This window comes from Lepus europaeus, chromosome 1 (assembly GCF_033115175.1).
Source record: "Lepus europaeus isolate LE1 chromosome 1, mLepTim1.pri, whole genome shotgun sequence".
In the NCBI taxonomy this organism is placed as follows: domain Eukaryota; kingdom Metazoa; phylum Chordata; class Mammalia; order Lagomorpha; family Leporidae; genus Lepus; species Lepus europaeus.
The window spans coordinates 118,991,870-119,014,263 of NC_084827.1; the positions used below are offsets into that span (position 1 = coordinate 118,991,870).

At 46.6% G+C, this 22,394-nt stretch overlaps 1 protein-coding gene across 1 annotated transcript; it reads left to right on the forward strand.

Annotated features, from left to right (window-relative positions):
• The first annotated feature begins 1,140 nt into the window (after positions 1-1,140).
• On the forward strand, positions 1,141-2,419 carry HOXD1 (homeobox D1). Its single transcript, XM_062200673.1, has 2 exons — positions 1,141-1,787; positions 2,110-2,419. Exons 1-2 carry the CDS (start codon positions 1,141-1,143, stop codon positions 2,417-2,419), a joined length of 957 nt encoding a protein of 318 aa, XP_062056657.1.
• The last annotated feature ends 19,975 nt before the right edge of the window (positions 2,420-22,394 follow it).

Below are 22,394 nucleotides of genomic sequence, written 5' to 3' on the forward strand. Positions count from 1 at the left end.
CAGTCAACAAAACCATATTATCAAGGGAAAGACGTGAGCCCATTAACATCGTGAGCCCTTAGATTTCTCTCGCAGGAGACTACGCAGCACTTATCTGATGGAACACGAGCTTTAATTGCTTCGGGGCACAAGCCTGGCCAAACCTCTCAGATCCCAGCCGCTCCACGGAAGGCGTTGCGCCCTCGAGCCAAGCGCTGGGTTGCAAGCTTGCGCAGCCCCCCCACGGGAGCGCACGGAGAGAGCTGGGTTCTTTATTCCCACCGGCCGGTCCGAGGGGAAAGACGCCCAACCTCCCCACCAGGCCCACTTTCTCTAGTCTAAATCAACACCTGGCACTTAAAACACTCGCCCGTACCCCGCTGCGACAAATTGGGAGGATGGCAGAAGCTGCTGGGATTGCGACGAGGGTTTCCGTCCCGCCCTGGTGCACAGCACTGACAGCCACAAGTGTCGGCCCGAGAGAGTCGCAGGGGAGGGGAAATGCGGGAAAACCACCCCCCCGGTGCACTTTTAGGAGAGGGAGAACCCCCGTGCCAAGACAGTCGAAAGCGCACACGGCTCAGAAAGGAAAAAAAAGCAACTTTACCTTTTCTGGCCCGAGGCTAACGGGTGGTCCCCACGGGCGGAGCTCCGAGCTCCAGTTTAACCCCATCCGCACGGGAGGACGACCACCCACGGTCCGCGCAGAACAACACGCAGTCCCCGGACGGGGACTCACCGGGCTGCCGGGGCTGCCTTGCTCCGCCCACCTCGCCCACTACCTGTGCCCGGAGCCGGCGTCCTGCGCTCCGGCCCGGCCTTCCGCCCGCAAGCCCCAGGCCGCACAGGTTCGTCCGGGGTTGGGGGGCGCCTGGCGACAGCCCTAGGCTGGTGTGGCGAAGTTGGCGGTGGGGCAGGCTGGAGGAGCCGCGCGTCAGTGGGGACCCGGGCAGTGCGGGGAAGGCGCCCATTGGCCGGCTGGCGCCACGTGGCCGCCCCCGCCGGTATATTAAGCCACTATTTCTCTCCGGCTCGCTCGCCATGGCTCTGCGAGGGCAGCAGGGGTAGGGGGGGAGGGCGGAGCGGCGCAGACGGCCACGGTCCTGCCGGGTTCCGCACCTCGGCCCTGGCCTGCGACCCAGAGGGGGTAGGGGCGGAACCATGAGCTCCTACCTGGAGTACGTGTCGCGCGGCGGTGGCGGCGACGTGCTCAGCTTCGTACCCAAGTTCTGCCGCGCCGACGCCCGACCCGTGACCCTGCAGCCCGCTTTCCCTCTGGGCAGCAGCGACGGCGCCTTCGTCAGCTGCCGGCCCCTGGCCACCTCCCTCCCCGCGCCCTCGCCCCCCACCGACCCTGCGCAGCCACCAGCGCCGTCTCCGGCCCGGTACCCGCCGTGCACCCTGGAGCGTGCCTACGAGCCGGGCGCCGCACCTGCTGCTGCGGCGGCGGCGGCGGGGGGCGCGGACTACGGCTTCCTGGGATCCGGGCCGGCCTACGACTTCCCAGCCGCGCTCGGGCGGCCCACCGACGACGGCGGGGCGCACGTCCACTACGCCACCTCGGCCGTGTTCTCGGGCGGCAGCTCCTTCCTCCTTAGCGGGCAAGTGGATTACGCGGCCTTCGGCGAACCCGGCCCCTTCCCAGCGTGTCTCAAAGAGCCAGGGGACGGTCACCCCGGGGCTTTCCAGACCGCGTCCCCGGCCCCTGGCGCCTACCCCAAGTCTGTCTCCCCCGCCTCCGGCCTCCCCGCCGCCTTCAGCACTTTCGAGTGGATGAAAGTGAAAAGAAACGCCCCAAAGAAAAGTAAGTAGTGAGCTTTGGATGCAGGCATCTGGGGCTGGGACGGCGCCTATTGCGCGGAACTGCGCCCGCCGTGCGTCGCCGCCGTCCCTGGAGGCGTGAGTTTGGGCTTCAGGGAGGAGGCGCCTTGCTGGCCCGGAGTCACTTTCCCTCGGGAGAGTGCGGGGCGCTGAGACCGAGGCGGGGAGCAACTCTCCCCGGAGCGTTTCTCCCGGCACAGCTGCGTTCATAGAAAGCCAGAAGGGCTGCGCTGGGACTCTGACTCGAACCCCAGGGCCGGCCCCGCGTCCCCTCGCCCCGCTGACGCCCTGTCTTCCCGTTGCAGGCAGACTCGCGGAGTACGGAGCCGCAAGCCCCTCCAGCACCATCCGCACGAATTTCAGCACCAAGCAACTGACAGAACTGGAGAAAGAGTTTCATTTCAATAAGTACTTGACTCGAGCCCGGCGCATTGAGATAGCCAACTGCTTGCAGCTGAATGATACCCAAGTCAAAATCTGGTTCCAGAACCGCAGGATGAAACAGAAGAAAAGGGAGCGGGAGGGGCTCCTGGCCACAGCCACCCCGGTGGCCCCTCTCCAGCTTCCTGTCTCCGGGAAGAACCCCGGGAGCCCTTCTGGGGCCCAGGAGCCTTCCTGAGGGCCAGTCTCCTGGTCCAGGAACACTGGCCGGCCGACGGAAGTCGCAGGCCACTCCCACTTCTCTCTAGACCTGGGCTGGAGGTGGCCACGGACAGGAACCAGAGGGGTTTCACTTGGGAAAAGGTGCATCTTAGTAGGCTTCTGAGTTCCAGGCTGTGTGTTTAGATATAAATTCGGTATCTCTTAAGCCACTAGTGTGTGTATTGTTTGTGTCTTATCAGGGAATCGGGGCCCGGCTGCCTGCTGTGTTTCCTCCCTTAGTCACAGGAAGTTCCTGGGTGCCAAGTGGCAGGCCGTTGATTGCTGGGTTCTGCCAAGCCCCTGACACATCACAGGAGCACCTGCCCGGAGTTTTTCCGCTTTTACTTTAAAGGTCAAGGCTGTGCCTGGTCAGCTTCCTGAGAAGACCAAAGCTAGTTAGGATCTCCTTGATGTAGCTCTGCTGCTTCAATGACGATCGCATTTGCACTTCAGTTTTCTTTTTTCTTTTTCTTTAAAAAGCAGTTTCTACCTCTCCGTGTGCCTGAGTGAAGATACAATCGCTGTTTAGTTAATAGGCTGACCAAGCCACAGGGTGGGTGAAGATTAGAATCTGAACTACACCTTGACATCAGTTACGCAGACTTGAATGTAAATTTATACAGTGTGTATATTTTTAAAAGGTTTGCTTGCAATGAACTTCTATATGACATTTAATGTCGGCATGTAAAGGGTCGGAATCTTTTTTGTAATAAAAACTACAGAATCCACTACCGGCTGCTTTAACCTTTTACTCTTCGTCCTGCATCTCTTTAACTTTTCAGTTTCCTCTATTTGTAATATCTTGAGTCTGCCGTGGGAATTTGTGTACACTGATAACTTTAAAAATAACACTTTTTTACAGGTTGTGTACAGACACAGCGAGCTGGGGGCAGTTATCTGAGCCGAGTGAGGGAGAAAATTATGTTGCCAAATATCCACATAACCAAAGAAAGACTTTCTTCACCTTAAGCGCACTGTTTTATGGTGAGTCTGTGGCCTGCACGTGGACTCCTGGGTTAGGTGCCCACTGGAAGACCCTTCGGGGAGATCTTGTTCTTTTGTCTCCTGTCCTCACAAAAGGAGGAGGGAAGGCGACTTGCAAGCTGCACTTCAAAAAGTTCTCTGGGGCTGAATTCCCATTTCCAAAGTCAAGAATTACAAAGGAGGCTGGGAGAGGCCGGCACCAGAGCTTTCCACTTCCTGTATGTCAGAGTGCGCGCTCTCTCTCTCTCTCTCATATACACACAAGAAGAATGCACACAGAGAGTGTCTATTTTTTGGCTTGTTTTAAATGAAGTATTTTCAAATGAATTCTTGTGAAGAGGTACAAACGCAGAATCTGAAAGTTGGCCAGAGGGTGTAGGATAAAAAGAGAAAAACAAAACCCTCTTCTCTCATCTCGTTTCCGCCTGGCACCCTCCCTAGTTCTCGTGCCTGGAGCCACTCATGGTCAGACTTTTGTGTAACCCTACAGAAGCATGAAAAAAAAAAAAAAGCAGTATGAATATACCAAATCAAGCGGCTGTTTAAGACAACGGTCATGGCAGGTTGTTTCCCTTGCTTCGGAGCCCTGTCTTTAAATCCTCTGTCTAGTTAAACAGAGAGGCATACAGGCCCACATAATCCCAGCAAGACCCTCAGTTCTCCTTTAGCTACAGCGTTCTGGGTTCCAGTGAGGTGCTTCGGATCTAATCGCTTAAGAGGGCCAGCGCTTTGGGACGATTATTTTCCTATAAATTAGCAATGCTGTGAGTTGTTTCCGAAGTTCTAAATCACACTTAAATTCTTGTCCCTTGTACCCACCACTTAATGGAGTTCAAGAAATAAAATGCTCGGGTCTGACAAACTCAGCTGATTAGAGGGCTAGGATATCACTTAGAAAGCACGTCTGTCAATATTATTCTTATGTTTCACCATCTGCCCTTCAATAACTTGATGCTAATTGGCTCTTGTTTGAAACAACAGCCCCCCCTCTGCGGCCGGCTGCAGTTGCAAAGGGCTTGTTAAAGGGTTTTCGGTCTGCTCCAGCCGCCACCTCCGGGCTTCCCCTGCAGCCTTCTTTGACATAACAATGTTTCCTTTTTGATAAGCATTCAAATGTACACCTAAACAAAAAAATACCAACACGCTTGGTCATTTCCTTAATCTACTACCCCTTTCTCTGAGAAAATAAAGCTTTTCCTTTTGAAGCCAGCGCCAGCACTTAACAGGCCTGATGGATGTCTTCCTTGATGCAGGTGGCTACTTTGACATACGTAGATTGCTGCTCTATGAATCAGGCCAATATTAGCTATTTTTTGACCATCCCCAGCGGTCTTTAAAAGCCTTCTTAATGCAGATCACTGTACAGCTATATTTGGTATTAGGAAGAGTCCTGGCTAGAGATTGGGACGAGCTGGGTGACCCCTGGAGGTCCCTCCCGGCAATGAAAATGCTTCAGAAACAATGCAATGACTTGTGCAGATTTTATTTTAGACCTATGGTTGGGAGAGAGTTTGGTTCTGAGGAAGCAGATGTAGCCTCTAGGGTTACAGTGAGACTATGTTTATACAGGAAAAGTGCTGTTAGACTTCAACTGCGCCTCCCCAGTGGACGAGTCCAACCCTTGAGGATGGTTTAGTGGTGCCAACCCCATTCCTCAGAACCCCGTGTTACTTTGAGTCAGATCTCCATGAGGCTGCTGCACCAACGGTGACACTCCTGAAACCATCCCACTTCCTACCTTCCAAGATTTCAAACTATGCTAATTCACCATCCGGCATTCTGTTACAAGGCAGTTAGTTGTAGCTGTTGTATAATTATTTAGTGTTTCTTGGGCCTCACATTATGACCTTGTGTTTACTTCTCTGGATTCAGGATAATTGGGAGTGAGGAAAAAGAAAAACATTTAATAATATATAAAATATCCATAACTTGAGTGCTAGCAAAGGAAGGCTTTGTGTATATAAAAATCCAAAATAAAGTCACCTAGATTTGCAAAAGATTGTGTGCGACTTATTGTACCATAGTCTCAAATATGGTAGAGCGCAACACCAGAATAGGTTATGTTTGATTACCTTGTCATTAGAAAAAACAGACTCAGGAGAATTGCATTAGCTCTGAAGTTCTTAATTATTTCTATGGCCGAAGAATGTTCTGTATTTGCTGAATATTGAATTTGAAAACCTCAGGATCTAATCAGGGTCAAGGTTTAGTCTGACCGCAGACCTCTCAACAAGAAAAATGCCCATTGTTAAAACTTTATTTGTGGTTTTAGAGTAAAACCATAGTGGGCATATCTCACAAATAATGATAAATCTCCGTGTAAGTAGAAATCGGAATTTTCCCATGGTTTTTACCTCTATGTCATGCTTCTGATGTGTGAAGGAGCAAGAAATATGCAAAATAGCTCTATTTCAGCATCCCATGTGTACGTAGTTCTTAAGTTATACTTGTCCTTCAGAAATATACTATCCATAGAAATGATTTAACAAAATTCAGTAACAAGAGCAGGCATTTGCCCTCCTCAAGATGTCTCCCATATCCAAGTGTCAGGGTTTAATATCCAGCTCCAGCCCCGAACTCCAGCTTCCTGTTAACACAGACCCTGGGAGACAGCCCTGATGGCTCAAGTGCTTGGTTCCCGCCACATACATTGAAGAGCTGGATTGAGTTCCTGGCTCTTGGCAATGGCCTTGCCCAACCTTGGCAGCTGTGGGTATTTATAGAGTGAACCAGTGGATGAGAATTCCCTGTCTCTATCGCTATCCAATAACAAACCAAGAGGAAAGAAATCCTAAATATTTGCATGGAAGGAAGGCCCGTGACTTAGCTTGTTAAGGTTTCAGCTTTTTCTCTTCTACTTGGGATGATCGTGTTGATGTACTTTGGAAGAGAGGACCACAGAGTGGTCATTTGGAATTGTAACAGCTAGGAAGGCAGGCCACTGACACTTGTGAGGCATTTCTAGAGAGCACTAGACTATGTAGTTTATCTCATTCTTGGAAGTTCGTAGAGCTTAAGCTTGTACAATTTTGGGGAACCAAAATACAACATTATGAATACAAACTTGCTTAGGCATTTCCAGGACCCAAGTTAAAGCTTAAAGGTTCATCAGGTTCTGGTTCATGGTATATCCATCACTGCTTCACCTCTACTGGCCAGTCAGTGGCTGTAAAATCATTAATGGTGGGGCCGGCGCTGTGGCGTAGCAGGTAAAGCTGCCACGTGCAGTGCCGGCATCCCATTTGGGTGCGGATTCGTATCCCAGCTGCTCCACTTCGGATCCAGCTCTCTGCTGTGGCCTGGGAAAGCAGTGGAAGATGGCCCAAATCCTTGGGCCCCTGCACTCATGTGGAATACCCAGAAGAAGCTCCTGGCTCCTGGCTTCGGATCAGCACAGCTCCGGCCATTGGGGCCAACTGGGGAGTGAACCATCAGGTGGAAGACCTTTCTGTCTCTACCTCTCTCTCTCACTCTGTCTCTCTGCATTTCCTTCTCTCTGTGTAATTCTGACTTTCAAATAAATAAATAAATAAATAAATCTATCTTTAAAAAGAATCATTAATGGTGATTGCTTTTTTCCAACATCTGGGGCCGGGGATCCTTGTTTGCTTCTCCTCAAATGCATCAAGTAACAGGTAACAGGGACCAGGGCTGGTTGGCTCTGCTCGCTGAGCATCTCAGTCCCCCTCTGCTCTTGTGGACTCCGGTGGGCTTACGTCATGGCTCCAGGATGAGAGCTCTATCTCACCCTGCACGTCTTCTGCTGTTGTGCTTCCTTCTCCAAGACACGAACAGAAGAGGAAGATGCAGCTGGAAACGGCACAGCTACAATTGTTAACTTCGGAACACTTCCCAAAAGGGCAGGGTCTCACTGAGGGGAAAACCACAACCTTCTCGAGTGTGAACCAGTGGATGAGAGATCGCTGTCGAGCAAATAAAATGAGAAACAAATAAACCACACTGCTTTTTAGGACCAGCTGTTCTTTCCTGATTAAAAGGAAACTGGTCTCCATTTCTCCCATAAAACAAAGGGAGTTCAGTTTCCTTACCATTTTAATATTCCTCCACAGTCTTTTATTCTGCTGGTTTTTACCCAAGAGTTTGTTTATCAACATAGTTCTATCAGATTTCAATCAACTAAAAGCAACTATTGAAGTAGTATTTGAAGCCTTTAATTTATCTGTCTTTTGAACCTGTGTGTGTGTGTGTGTGTGTACAGGTCATGTTTGTCATCGGTCTTGTCTGGATAAACACAAATCTAACAATGTCGGTAGCCCTCCAAAACTTTCCGCTTCCCTTGCAACAGATACACTGGGGTCTAATCAGAGACTTTTCCAATGAGTGTAAGCACTCCATGTTTGCATTCCCAAACTCCTTGTTCGTAATTCCACAATTCCAGGATAGAGAAATCAGTTTAAATCCTCCCCTCCCTACCCCCCACCCCACTTAAGACATATGAGATACCTAAGTGAATGCCCTGTTCTATTGAAGAAGAGATAGAGGAAATCAAACCTCTCCTCCTTGGCGATTGTTACCAAGTTCTGGCTCGTTTTCCTTCAATGTCTCATGTCATTTTTCCTTTCCAGCTGGCTTAGGTGTCATCACCTCTCACTGCAAGGCAACTGCTGCCTACGGGTCGCTCTGGCTCTGTCTTCTGAATCAGCTTGTTTGAAAGCCCTGCCTTCCCTGTGCTATTCCGCTTTAGCCTCCCCGTGGCTCCTGCTTGCCGGGGGTGGGGGGGTGGGGGGGCATCTAAAGTCTTTAGCTTGGGATTTCAGGCCCTCAACGTGAGATTCCAATCCTCTTTCCTGGCTAATCTCACACTGTTGGCTGACACAAAACCTTCACCCTCTGTAGCGTGACCTGTTTTTTCTCTGCCCCAGGAGACTCTGACTTCTCTGTCTCTGAACATGTTCGCATGTCATTCCTCCCGGCTCCTCTCTGCCTACCCAAGGTTATCCTGTGTGGCACGGCTCCAATGCCAGCCCCTCGGTGAAGCACTTCTGTACCATCCACGCTTCCAGCCAGTGCCTCTGAGCTTCTGCAGCACTGATGGGCGCTACTACTTCCTCAGCACTTAGGCTCCCCCGCCACGTTATGAGATGCTCTCCCTCTTTTCTTTTCCCCTCCTGTCTCATTAGTTCTCTCTTCGTGGGTGTAAATATTTCCTCCCATGGAGTAAGATGTTGGTTCTATCCTGTTTGCTGATGTTGGATGTGGTTTTATCAGTCTACATGTTACAGTGCTACTCATCACACACCTCTTCTACTAGATGAAGAACTATAACAACGCATTGGCTAAGTGGTCTTTATAGTTCATTATTTACAGTGGAACATAAGTAATTCTTGACCACATAATAAAATACAAATAAGAGGATGGGAAGCTGAAGGAGGGAGAAGTGTAGACTTCCCTGCTTATGTTTTAGGCACAATCTTTTGATCAAGTATGTTGTAAACCCTCAAGAGTGTGAATGTTATCTCAAATGATCTCTTTTATCCTTGCATAATGTAATTTATTATGCACATTGGTTACAATGTGAGGCTTGTGAATATGTCCTTGTTCCTTGCTACAGTTGCTGGTGTACCTTCTGGGAACAGAGAGCTGTTGGAGGAGGATAGTTGAAACTAATGAGGGCTAGGGTAGGGTTTCTTAAGAGAGGTCTGGAGATACTCAAATATAGCAGTTGTAAGAGGGAACCTGGCAGCCCATGGGTATGGGTATGACCTCTGGGACAAAAGGCTCAATGTCATTCCATTCTACAGTTTCGTCTTAACAATGGAAATTATAGCATCCCCACTTCACTGACTCGTGAGAACAGACATCGTTGCTATGTGGGGATAGCTTGGCACAATGTCAGTGCTTAAGAAACACTTGCTAACTGTAAGACAGGATGGTTAACACATTGTAATAAGTAGCTGGAAGGCAGAAATGTGCTGAAGGAGAAAAATATTTATATATATTGTATTTATGGAGTTCTCGGTTGCTATGCATAGTCTATTAACAAGTAGGGTTGAAAAGATATGAGAAGGGCCAGCACTGTGGTTCAGCAGGTATAGCTAATGTCTGTTGTGCCAGCATTCCATATGTGTGCCAGTTCGAGTCCCAGCTGCTCCACTTCTGATCCAACATTCCTGCTAATGTGCTTGGGAAAGCAGTGGAAGATGGCCCAAGTGCCTGGGCTCCTGCACCCACGTGGGAGACCTGGAAGAGGCTCCTGGCTCCTGGCTTCAGCATGGCTCAGCACTGGCCTTTGTGGCCATTTAGGGGGTGAACCAGCTAATGGAGGATCTCTCTCTCTCTCTCTCCCTCTCACTCTCTCTGTCTGTAACTCTGCCTTTCAAATAAATAAATCTTTTTTTAAAAAAGAGAGAGAGATACTGAGAATAAGAATTGCAGGGAATGGAGCTGGAGAGAATAAATACAGTTATCGATAAATTTAGCAAATTACTGGTGATGCATAGTAACAGAAGAACGTAAAATAGCAGTAGATACTTGAGAAGTGCGATGGCTGAGCACTCACTGAATTAACTAAAGTCTAAGACCTTTATTAAAAGAAGCCTAGGAGAAATAAAGGACAGAGTGGGCATCAGACCATTAAATGCTACTTCTAGGGGTGCAGTAGATTGGACCTTGCTTTGCATCTCTGCATCCCACATTGGAGTGCCAGTTTGAGTCCTGCTGCTTCTGCTTCTGATCCAGCTTCCTGCTAATGAGGCAGAAGATGATGGCCCAAGTGCTGGGGCCCTGCCGCCCATGTGAGAGATCAGGATGTAGTTCCTGGCTCCTTGCTTCAGCCTGGCCCAGTCCTGAATGTTATGGGCATTTGGGGGCAGGGGGTAGGCAGATGAACCAACATATGGAATATTTCTCTCTCTCTCTGCTGCTGCTCTGCCTCTCTTATAGATGAAAATAAAAATTAAAAAATAGTTTTTTTTTACTGAGTAATTCTGAGCAATGCAGAGAACTTAACTTTATCACACTTTGGTTCCATTTCACATTTCCATGTGAATTTACATACATGGTATTTTGTAGGTCAGGTGTCATAAATTAGGATGCAGTGATGATTCACATGCATTTCCTACATTGTGGCGCCTCCCCAGGGTTGAATTCATCATCCTTAGAAACAGAGGCTTGGATTGCTGTGTTCTGCAGACATCAAAGTTAAAACAGGAACAATCAACCATATTCTCGACTCTCTTGCTGCAGAAAGAAGAAATCCTTCCCTCTACCTTCTCTGGCAGCGGGGAGTCATAAATTTCTTCAACAGTGCATAACACTGAGCTATTTGCATTGTGCGTTTATGAAAGCCTTTCTTTAAACTATAGGTAAATAAATGAAAGCTTGCTTCAAAAAGAACACTTTTCAGGTCTAAGTAATGAAAATAGAAAATATTTACTTTTTCCTATTTGCTAATGACCTAATTGTGAAAATATGGTCAGTATTCAATTGCCAGTATCAGTGATTACTTGCTATACACACAAATGTTTACACCTCCTCTTACCTTTGAAACCTGAGCTATGATTCAAATTCATGAAGTGTGTCAACTGTATATTGGAAGCAAGAAAAAAACCTACTAGCTTATGAAAGGATTGTAGAAAAGATAGATTCAATGTAAATAAATAAGTGCTCTAAAGGACAAATTAAAACAGTAACACTGTTCATTCAGACAAGAATTGCACACTATTTGTTCCTTAAAAAACTTAAATTAACTTTAAGAGCAATTTAAGCTTCCTTGGGTGAACTTGCCAAGAAGCCCGATTTATTCTTCTGTTTTGACTGTAAATAAAAACACACATGCAACTAGAATAATCTATTTTTCTAGCAGCATATGGTTCCTTTGCAAACTTCAAAAACAGCTGTGTTTGTATCTCTTGAAGACGCTTTGGAACTTGTCATATGGGCAAGCTGTCCGATAATTGTTACAGTCTGCTTTTATTGAAGGTTTGCAATATTGGGCTTCCCTCTTGATTTTGGAAAGCTTATATTTTTATAAGAAAATGTAATAGATGTCTTCACTGGTTCCGTGAAAACACAAATGGTTGTAACTTACATATTTTAGTGTATTAATGAACCGAGTGAACACAGATGAATAAAGATATTGCATTATCCCTGTGCCTAGCTCAACATGCATCACAACAATGAAGGTGGACTACCTCTAGGGTATACATAAATGAAGACGCAAGGTTTTAGAGTTTCCAATTCAACTCTCTTCCAATTTAATTATAAAACATAATTATTTGACATTCAGGACACAAAGAATTCAACTGAAATTTTTTCAATTAAGATTATGTAGGGACACTTGACTTCAATTGGTTGCTAGTTCGAATCCCAACGGCTCCATTTCCAATTCATGTCTCTGCTATGGCCTGGGAAAGCAGTAGAAGATGGCCCACGTCCTTGGGCCCCTGCACCCACGTGGGAGACGCGGAAGACGCTCCCAGCTCCTGGCTGCAGATCAGCCCAGCTCCAGTCATTGCGGCCATTTTGGAAGTGAACCACCGAATGGAAGACCTCTCTCTGCCTCTGCCTCTGCTTCTGCTTCTCTGTAACTCTGCCTTTCAAATAATAAAAAATAAATCTTTAAAAAAACACACATTTAGGTTGCTAAAAATTTCAAGCAAAGAATTTTTTTTTCCTTTTATTCATGGAAGGCTCTTTCTGAGAGTGCTGTCTTAGGGAAGAAGGAGCAGTTATCTGTTAATTTCCTCTGTTTACTCTCGTGTTCAATTTAAGTAAATATAATATTTCTATTTAAAAATAACATGCATGGTACGCCTTCAGTTTTATGGAGGTATTTTGGTGTGCTGAGCTGTCTGTGTGTGCTCCTCTAGCACATATCTGAGTATCTACATGGAGAGAGAAGTTAAGAAAGATTTTCACCTAACAGTAATGATAGTTACTTTTACTTGGCAGGATTTTGTTTGTATTTCAATCTTTGTAGAGCTTTTCTATATTGCTTAAAATTTGAAAATAGTGAATCATTAAATGTAGAGACAACAAAATCATTACTTTTCAAATACAACAGAAAAATGAACTTGGTTGCCACAGTCTCTGGATTTTTTTCTTTTTTGCCAGTAGAAAGCCCCAAAGGAATTAGATAATGCCTCTTCTGTGCCAATTTCTGAATAATTAAATAAAATGTCTGTAATATACGTGAGTGTACACATGAGTCAAATAAATGATAGATAAGGTCTATCATTCATTTCTTCAACAGGGAATTCAGCATTTGGGTGTGAAACATGTTCAATTTCCAATTTACTAGTTGGAAACAAGTTCTGATGAAAGCAGAATTCCGGATCAGCAGAGGAATACGTGAAATCTACCTTTAACATAGGTAAAATAGGGCAACCAAGAAATATGCAGAGTACTTTTGATAATCATTTTCAGGCTTATGATAAAGCGAAACTAAAGAAATGCAACTTTCAACATTAAGTTTGTAAAGATACAATAAAACTTTTCATAAGAATGCATATTGTTAATAAGCTTTGCACTTTTCTGGAGAGCAACACCAAAATGTTCTTTCATTTCTACTTTTATCGATAACATTTGATAGTGGTCCATGAGATAAAGACACATACAAACTGGTCTAGGTAAGGCTTGAGGCTAGATAGCATCAGACAGCCACAATGAGACGTTTATTTCTCTATCAAGTCAACACGTCTACACAGGTGCAAGAAGACTTAACAAGGCGATAGATATACACTTCCTAGCTGTATTAGAGGCTTTCATGTGGCTGAGATTACTGGGATTCTGTGGAGCATCGTCTACCGGCTGCCATGGCTATGGTTTGCCTGGTATCCATTCCCTCTCCTTGGAACAATGCCTGACTTTTTCTGTGGGAAAAGAAACAGCTGATTCCCCAGTCCATGGTAGTGGAACCAGCTTTGGTTGGGGCCAATGCCAGGGCGACTCATCTCCAGGTCTCATTGCCTGGTCCTCCTGGATATAACTGAAGTTAATCATTTGCCCACTGTCTAAACTAGCGTTAGCGGGTCCAGTGGCTGCCATTCCCACTCTTGTGTGAGGCACTGCCCTGCAGGAACTTACAAACTCAGTAGTAAGGGAGATCAGACAAGTCCCAAAATAACATTGAGTGCTTTACAGGAGGTCTACATGCTTAGAACTGTGTCTACCCAGCACAAAACGAAGTGGCGCTCTGGCAAGTATCCAGTCGCTTTAACAAATCTGGCAGCCCATTGAGTACATAAGGATGCAAACTCATTTGTAAGGAGCTGGCGTTTTGGGGCCAGCACTGTGGTGTAACAGGTAAAGTTGCGGCCTGCAGTGCTGACAATCCTATATGGGCACCAGTTTAAGACCCAGCTGCTCCACTTCCAATCTAGGTCCCTGCTATGGCCTTGGAAGGCAGTAGAAGATGGCCCAAGTCCTTGGGCCCCTGCACCCACGTGGGAGACCCGGAAGAAGCTCCAGGCTCCTGGAGGCACCTGGCTCTGGACTGGCACGGCTCCAATGATGTATAGGCATGTGTGGAATGAACCAGCAGATGGAAGGCTTTCTCTCTCTCTCTCTCTCTTTCTGCCTGTCTCTCTGTAACTGCATTTCAAATAAATAAATAAATACTTTTTAAAGATTTATTTATTTATTTGAAAGTCAAAGTTATACAGAAAGAAGAAGAGGCAGAGGCAGAGGGAGGGAGAAAGAGAGAGAGAGAGAGAGAGAGAGGTCTTCTATCTGCTGGTTCATTCCCCAGATGACCGCAATGGCTGGAGCTGTGCCCACCTGAAGACAGGAGCCAGGAGCCTTCTCCGGGTCTCCCACATGGGTGCAGGGGTCCAAGGCCTTGGGCCATCCTCTACCACTTTCCCAGGCCACAGCAGAGAGCCGGATAGGAAGTGGAGCAGCCTTGTCCCGAACTGACACCCATATGGGATGCCGGCATTGCAGGCAATGGCTTTACCCGCTATGCCACTGCATCAGCCCATAAATAAATATTTTTAAAAGTGGCTGGCATTGTGGATCAGCAGACGATGTCACCACTCTTGGTGCCAGCATCCCCTATTGATCAGAGCGCTGGCTGGAGGCCTGGCTACTCTGCTTTCCACCTAGCACCTCGTTAATGTGACTGGGAAGGCAGCAGATGACAGTTCCATTCCGGTGTTTGGGCCTCTTCCAGCCATGTGATGACCTGGATAGAATCCCTGGCACTTGGCTTCAGCCTGGCCCAACCTCAGCTGTTGTAGCCATTTGGGGAGTGAACCGACTGATGGAAGACCTCTGTCTCTCTCTGCCTCTCTCTCTCTCTCTGATACTCTGCCTTTCTTCTTTCTTTTTTTTTTTTAATAAATAAATAAATTAATTTATTTGAGAGGCACAGTTACAGAGAGAGGGAGAGATGAGAGAAAGGTCTTCCATCCACTGGTTCACTCCTCAAATGGCTGCAATGGACAGAGCTGAGCTGATTCAAAGCCAGGAGATTGACTCTTCAGGGTCTCCCATGCAGGTGCAGGGGCCCAAAGTCTTGGGCCATCTTCCATTGCTTTCTTAGGCCATAGCAGAGAGCTGGATTGGAAGTGGAGCAGCCGGGTCTTAACCCAGCTCCCAAATGGGATGCTGTCACTGCAGGCGTTGGCTTTACCTGCTACACCACAGCACCAGCCCTGATACTCTGTCTTTCAAATAAGAAAATTAGAAGTTGACCCCAAGATCTTTGCAGAAGGGAATTCCACAGCTTCTGCTGGTAACTCACTGTTTGTTGCTTCATAGACTGTGGCAATGGTGAGGTGGAGTAGGTTCCTCCTCTGCCATTTAGTTTTGCTCCCAAGAACTTTCCTTGTCAGTTCAAACTGGAAATTTTAGATTCAGTGATGACAAAGGTCTCAGTATCAATTGCTTCTGGCTTTCACGGTTTGATTCATTTTAATTCCTTCTGTTTCCAGGCCCTTCTGTGCTGTGCATTACAATTTGCACACATTTTTATGATAGAATGATTACTATTGATTGCAAATATCTGTATCCATGTGTATCTCCTCCAGAGCAGGAGCTAAAACAGATTCACCTTCTTAACTCTGAACTGCCTATGATGCACATTTTTACTACATTTAGTATTGTGTCCACTCATGGGCCCTATTATGATGCAGCTAGAAGATACTACACCCTGGGGGTTGGTGTTGTGATGTAGTGGGTAGAGCTGCAGCCTGCAGTGCTGACATCCCATATGGGTGCAGGTTTGAGTCCCAGCTGCTCCACTTCCCATCCAGCTCCCTGCTAATATGCCTGGGAAAGCAGCAGAGGATGGCACAGGCCCTTGGGCACCTGTGCCCACATGGGAGACCTGGAAGAAGCTCTTGGCTCTTGGCTTTGGACTAGCCCAGTTCTAGCTGTTGCGACCATTTGGGGAGTGAACCAGCAGATGGAAGTTCTCTCTCTCTGTAACTCTTTCAAATAAATAAATAAATAAATAAAAAGCAACAAAATAAAATACTTAGTTTTTTTTTTTTTTAAAAAGAAGGTACTGTATCCCATGCTGAAATGATAAAGTGAGAGTTTGTCTCTATCTCTTCTTTTTCTTGAGTGGTCGCTTATGATTATCTTTTTAAATGATATACAAAAATGTAATGTGCTCTTCTGCATGTGTGCTACATTCCATAAGTGGAAGAAGTGAAATAATGTTTACTTAAAGAATATGCCTCACATGAAAAATGCTCAGGAGCACTAGCTGTCAAGGAAATGCAAATCAAAACCACAGTGTGGTTTCACCTCACCCTAGTTAGAATGGCTTTCATATAGAAATAAACAAACAACAAATGCTGGCAAAGATGTGGGGAAAATGGTACCCTAGTCCACTGTAGGTGAGAATGTAAACTGGTAAAGCCACTACAGAAGGCAGTATGGAGATACCTCAGAAATCTGAATATAAACCTACCATACGACCCAGCTATCCCACTCCTGAGAATTCACCCAAGGGAAATGAAATCATTATATGAAAGAGTTATCTTCACCCCCATGTTTATTGCAGCTCAATTCACAGTAGCTAAGACATGGACTCAACCCAAATGTCCATCGACTGAAGACTAGATAAAGAAATGATGGGATATGTACACCATGGAGTACTATACAGAGATTTAAAAAAATGAAATCCAGTCATTTGCAACAAAATGGATGAATCTGGAAAACATCATACTTAGTGAAATAAGCCAGTCCCAAAGGGACAAATACCACATGTTCTCCCTGATCTGTGATAACTAATAGAGCACCTAAAAGGCAATATGTAGAAGTGAAATTGACACTTTGAGAAGCAATGACTTGAATAGCCCTTGTCTTGACTGTTGAAGAACACTTTTTTTTTTCTTTTTAATACTATTTTTTTTTTAGTTCTTTTTTTTTTTTTTTTTGGACAGGTAGAGTTGGACAGTGAGAGAGAGAGACAGAGAGAAAGGTCTTCCTTCCATTGATTCACTCTCCAAATGGCAGCTATGGCCAGTGCTGTGCCAATCTGAAGCCAGGAGCCAGGTGCTTCCTCCTAGTCTCCCATGCAGGTGCAGGGGCCCAAGCACTTGGGCCATCCTCCACTGCCCTTCTGGGCCACAGCAGAGAGATGGACTGGAAGAGGAGCAACCGGGACCAGAACCCAGCGCCCATATGGGATGCCAGCACCGCAGGCAGAGGATTAACCAAGTGAGCCATGGTGCTGGCCCCTCTTTTTATTACTATTTGTTGAACTCTTTACTAACATAGAGTTAAACATATGTGTATAAAGTCAACTGAAAGTAGATTTCAGTAAAAATAAGAGTTGAAATAAGAGAGGGAGGAGGAAGATGGGTGGGAGTATGGGTGGGAGTGCAGGCATAGTGGAAAGAATCACCATGTTCCTAAAGTTGTAATTATGAAGTGTATGAAGTTTGTAACTGTAAAGCTGTATAGTTCTGCATATATTCCTATGGACTTACTTCTAAGGGTACAGTTTAAAAACTTGCAATGGGACTCCAAATCCCCTTAAGCTGGGTGGTAAAAATAGCATCTTAAGTGTTAAAGTGACCATATGGATAAGATTAAGTGTTTGGTAATAACAATAGAATTAAAGAGGAGTGAATGGTCCAACATGGGAAGCAGTCCACACAGCAGACACATAGAAACACAATCACTTTAAGCAGCACTCTGAACTCAGAATCAGCCCTTAAGGCATTCTGGTCTGGATGAAAAGCCCAGAAGAGTATTTCAGGCATAGGAAGCCAAGACATTGTGGCAAAAATGTCCTACATGAAGGACCTTGGTGGGTGAGACCTCAGTGGAAAGAAGGAAGTACTCTTCTCTGAAGGGAGGAGAGAACTTCCACTCTGCTTATGGCCTTGACTAAATACTGATGGAGTTTGTGGATTGAAAAGGCTTCTTAGCCTAGGCAGCTCATTTCAAGAGCTTTTAGTGATCCCTGATGTCATACATATGTTAATTGTTAAGCTAACAACAGGAGTCACTGTGTGCTAACTTCCCATGCAAGACCTCTGTCCTCAAAGAGTTGTATTATAATTATGTCTAAGTGTTTGCAAAATATCTATCATTTTTTGGCACTTCTTTAAAGTTAATTAAGTTTCTTAAAAAAAAAGAAGTGAAATTAACTTCAAGATGCAATGACTTTGAGCAGCCCTAGTCTTGACTGTTGAGGAACAGGTTTTTTTTTTTTTTTTTTTTTTTTTTTTTTCAAATTGCTGAACTCTTTACTTAGCATAGAGTTGGTCTTCTGTGTATAAAGTAATCCAAAATGGATCTTAGTGGAGAATGAGAGTGGGAATGGGAGAGCGAGTAGAGGAGGAGGTGGGAGTGTGGGTGGGCGGACAGGTACGGTAGGAAGAATCACTATGTTCCTTAAATTATACTTATGAAATGCATGAAGTTTGTATTCCTTAAATAAAAGATTTCTCTGGGAAAAAAAAAGAATATGCCTGCCCCTAAAAACATTGAGCACCCTTTGGGGGAGGGAGAAGACTGCTTTCGTGTTGTAAGCTTCTTCTGGTAGCCAGAGCAGGCACTGAGTGCTGAACACCAGGTGACACAGAAAGCAGTGGCGCAAGATGGATTAGATGGGAAGAGGCAGAAGCCAGCGAGGCCATTCAAGGATTCATTTCAAAAGCCTTGATGAGAGATGACAAAGGTTTGGGGTGATGAAGACAGCAACACAGAACAGGCACTTTGGAAGCAATTAGGAAGCGATGTGGAAGAGGAGGATAAGACTAGATACAGATTCAGAGCTGCCCTAGGAACAGAAATGATTTAAAAAAAAAAACACAATTTAGCTCAGCAAAACAATCAGAGAGTAAAGCTTGGCAGTTTGACCGTCCTTTTTAAAAAGATTTATTTATTTATTTGAGAGGTAGAGTTACAGACAGAGAGAAGGAGAGACAGAGAGAGAGGTCTTCCATTCACTGGTTCACTCCCCAAATGGCTGCAACAGCTGAGCTGACCCAAAGCCAGGAAATAGGAGCTTCTTCTGGGTCTCCCACATGGGTGCAGGGGCGTAAGCATTTAGGCTTTCTTCTGTGCTTTCCCAGGCCATAGCAGAGAGCTGAATCAGAAGAAGAGCAGCTGTGACTCGAACCCATATGGGATGCCAGTGCCACAGGTAGAAGCTTAGCCCACTACGCCACAGCACCAGCCCCACTTTGAGCATTTTTAAGTGTGTAATGTGGGATAAGGGCATTCATGTTGTTTGCAACCATGGCCACTGTCCAATGCCTGGTTTTCATCCTTCCCAACTGGACTGTCCCCACTAGGCAAGAGCTCCCATTCCCTCACCACCCACCCCCAGTAAGCACTGTTGCATTTGCTGGCCCTAGGAATCCCATCACTCCTGCTATGTCCCAGACGTGGAATTATACAATGTCTGTCTTCTTTTGTCCTGCCTAGCTTAATCCTTTGAAAACAGAAATGAATGTGTGTGACTCACCCCTACCACAAGTCATTTAAAATAAAATATGAGTTTTCGAAATGACAAAGAATTACATATATGCTTAAATGAAAATAGCATGTTTCTGGGTTTTCTGGTTGCATAGTTATGAATCGTTGAAATTAAGCCTTTCCTTCTTTTCCATTTGGAATGTGGGTGGTAAGAGTGTGTGTATAGGGGCCCTCCACTCTCCTATTAGGCACCGCTTCACTGTTTCAGTGGTGTTCAACCCCCTAGAAATGCTGCCATTTCAGGGTGCACTCCAATTTGCCTGCGATTCAAATGCATCTGTCCGGTCTCCTTTTCCCTTCAGCCTCTGTGTTCTGTGACAGAGTCAAGGATGGTGACAAGGGCTTGATATGCATTTCATCTTAATGAATTAAATCCTTGAGAACTCCACCTTTGTTTACCTATTTTTCATTAGCTTAAATCTCTGAGGGCTACAGCATCATATGGATTCTGTGTCCAATGGCCTTGGGAGGAAAGCTGCATGGGAATTTGGAGGGAACAAGGCCACCATTTGTTCCAGGGGGACACGTTGCCTCTCCCCAGATTGTCCTGCTTTGTTTGTTTTGCACCAGGAGTCACTGCGTCGTTCTCTGCTTTGTACAGACGTGCACATGTTTTACCCAGTAGAATCCAGTTCCACCTCAGGCATAAACATTTGCAACTTTAAAAGAGTGTGTGCTCCCTTTGGCTCTGTAGATCCCCTTCAGAGTGAGCACAAATAGCCTAGTCCACCAAGCTTTTTAATTTGTCTTTATTATTTGAGAGGTAGAGATAGAGATAGAGATAAAGATAGAGAGAGATCTCCCATTTGCTGGTTTTCTCCCCAAATGCCTATAACAGTTGGAGCCGGTGGGGGGGGGAGGTCAAATCCAAAATCCCAGAATCAATCCAGTTCTTCCACATGGGTGGCAGGGACCCAAGAACTTGAACCTTTGCTGTTGCTTCCCAGGATGTGCTGTAGCAGGAAACTGGAATCAGAAGTGGAGGTGCCGGGCCACACACCCAGCCACTCAGCTGTGGGACGCAGGTGTCCCAAGCAGCATCCTGGTGGCTGAATCTTACCCTTGCCCATGTTTGCCTTTTTTTTTCCCCCAAAGATTTATTTTATTTTATTTGAAAGGCAAAGTTACAGAGAGAGAGGGAAAGACAGAAAGATCTTCCATCTGCTGGTTCACTCCCTAAATGACCCCAACAGCCAGAGTTGGGTTGATCCAAAGCCAGAAGCGTCTTCCGGGTCTCCTACATGGGTGCAGGGGCCCAAGGACTTGGGCCATCTTCTACTGCTTTCCTAGGCCATGGCAGAGAGCTGGATCGGAAGTAGAGCAGCCGAGACTTGAACTGGCACCCATATGGGATGCGGGCACTGCAGGCGGTGGCTTAACCTTCTATACCACAGAACCAGCCCAGCATGTTTGCCTTTTACATCTCCTGCTCCTGGCAGGCTCCACAGTGGTGCAGAGATTCATTTTTAAGCAACGAAGTAAAAAAATATAAAAAGAAAGAAAAAAAAATATAAGCTCTTTTGTGTGCTGCAGACAATGTGGAAATGGAAACTTTAGGACTGGCAGGGAGGTGGAGGAAGAGGTGAGATGCATGTGGCCAGGGCAGGCTTGGGATGCTCCCAAACCTGTGCAGAGAAGCAGGCAGGGCGGCTGCAGGCTCCCGGTCCAGGGTGCGTGAGCGCGGCAGGAGTTGGGGAGCAGAGCGGGCCTTCTCTGTGCCCAGGGTCCTCCCTGTGTGGGCTGCAGAGAGCCTTGGTGAGTTCTGAGCATGACCCTGGGCAAGGCAGTTGACCTCTGCCGTGCTTCAGTTTCCTTCTGGCAAAATGGGCAAAAGGGTTTTCACTTGCTAGGGTTCTTATGAGGATTATATAATATAGACAAATTTTACTTTTTTTTTTTTTACATATGAAAGAACTAAATGTATGTAAGTCCTCTGAGGCCCAGAGATGCTGCACTGATGGCTCACTGCACCGGTGGGTGGCTCACTGTGGAGCCAGGATTTTTCTGGGCACACTGAAGCCAGCAGGAGGGGAGAGCCCCAGGGCTGGGGGAGAAACAGTCACGTGGTGCCATTTAAGTTCCCTGCAGATAGGAAGGGAAGACTTGGGCAGAGGTGGGGAGGGGTTTCCTGGTGAGGGAGGGCAGGCCCCCTGCCCCCACACCCACATTCTACCTGTTGTTTCATTGTTTTTGTTGGTGTTGTTGTTTTAGTTGGTTAAAGTATACATGCCCCTCTAGAAGGGCTGCATATTTACCTCCCCATTGCTGCATCACAAATCACAAAAACCTAGCGTGTTGCTGTGGATTCATTCTGAGAGGAGGAGCGCGGTGGGGGCAAGAGGCCCGGAGTCACCACACAGACCCTGGGAGTTGCATGAAAACAGGCCTGAGGCGAGCAGCTCGTAGACTCATTTATTTCAGTTGGTACAGCAGCTTAAATAGTCAAGGCAGCCAATCTGGTCAAGGGGTGGTTTATGCCCTAACCAATCACGGCCTGTTGTGCCAGGCAGTATCCGAAGCCATCCAATCACAGCCTCTTGCCAGGCAGGCTCCGTTGCCATGTGGTTTCCAAAGCCATCCAATCTCAGCCTGTTGCCAGGCAGGCTCTGTTGCCAGGTGGGTTTCAAAGCCATTCCTAAGTAACTGACGCAGGCTTGCCAGTGGCCATCTTGGCATGGCTTTCTCATTCCACCACACTAGTGCTTTAAACAATATCATTTGTTGCACCTCAGAGTGTCTGTGGGTCAGGAATTCTGGGTGGTTCTGGCACAGGGTCTCTTGTGAGGTTCCAGACAGATGCTGCCTGGGCTGCAGTAGGCTGACAGCTTGCAGGGGCCTCAAGACCTCATTGCCTTCTCTCAGCCTCCGAGAGGGCTGGTTGCATCTCCTTTGCGACAGGGCTACGTACTGGCTTCCTCCAAAAAGAGCAAACCCGGAAACCAAGACGGAAGCTGAAATCTCTTTACGGTCTAGCCTCTGGCTCATACACTTTCATTTCCGAATGTTCTGTCAGCCTCACAGAGCACCTCTGCTTCCACATGGGAAGGTTCTAGATAACG

Bases quoted from the DNA above. Each gene is read 5' to 3' on its own strand.
- HOXD1 (XM_062200673.1), top strand. From the start codon at position 1,141: ATGAGCTCCTACCTGGAGTACGTGTCGCGCGGCGGTGGCGGCGACGTG. The intron at 1,788-2,109 runs GTAGTGAGCTTT...CGTTGCAGGCAG, and splicing joins AACGCCCCAAAGAAAAGTAA to ACTCGCGGAGTACGGAGCCG.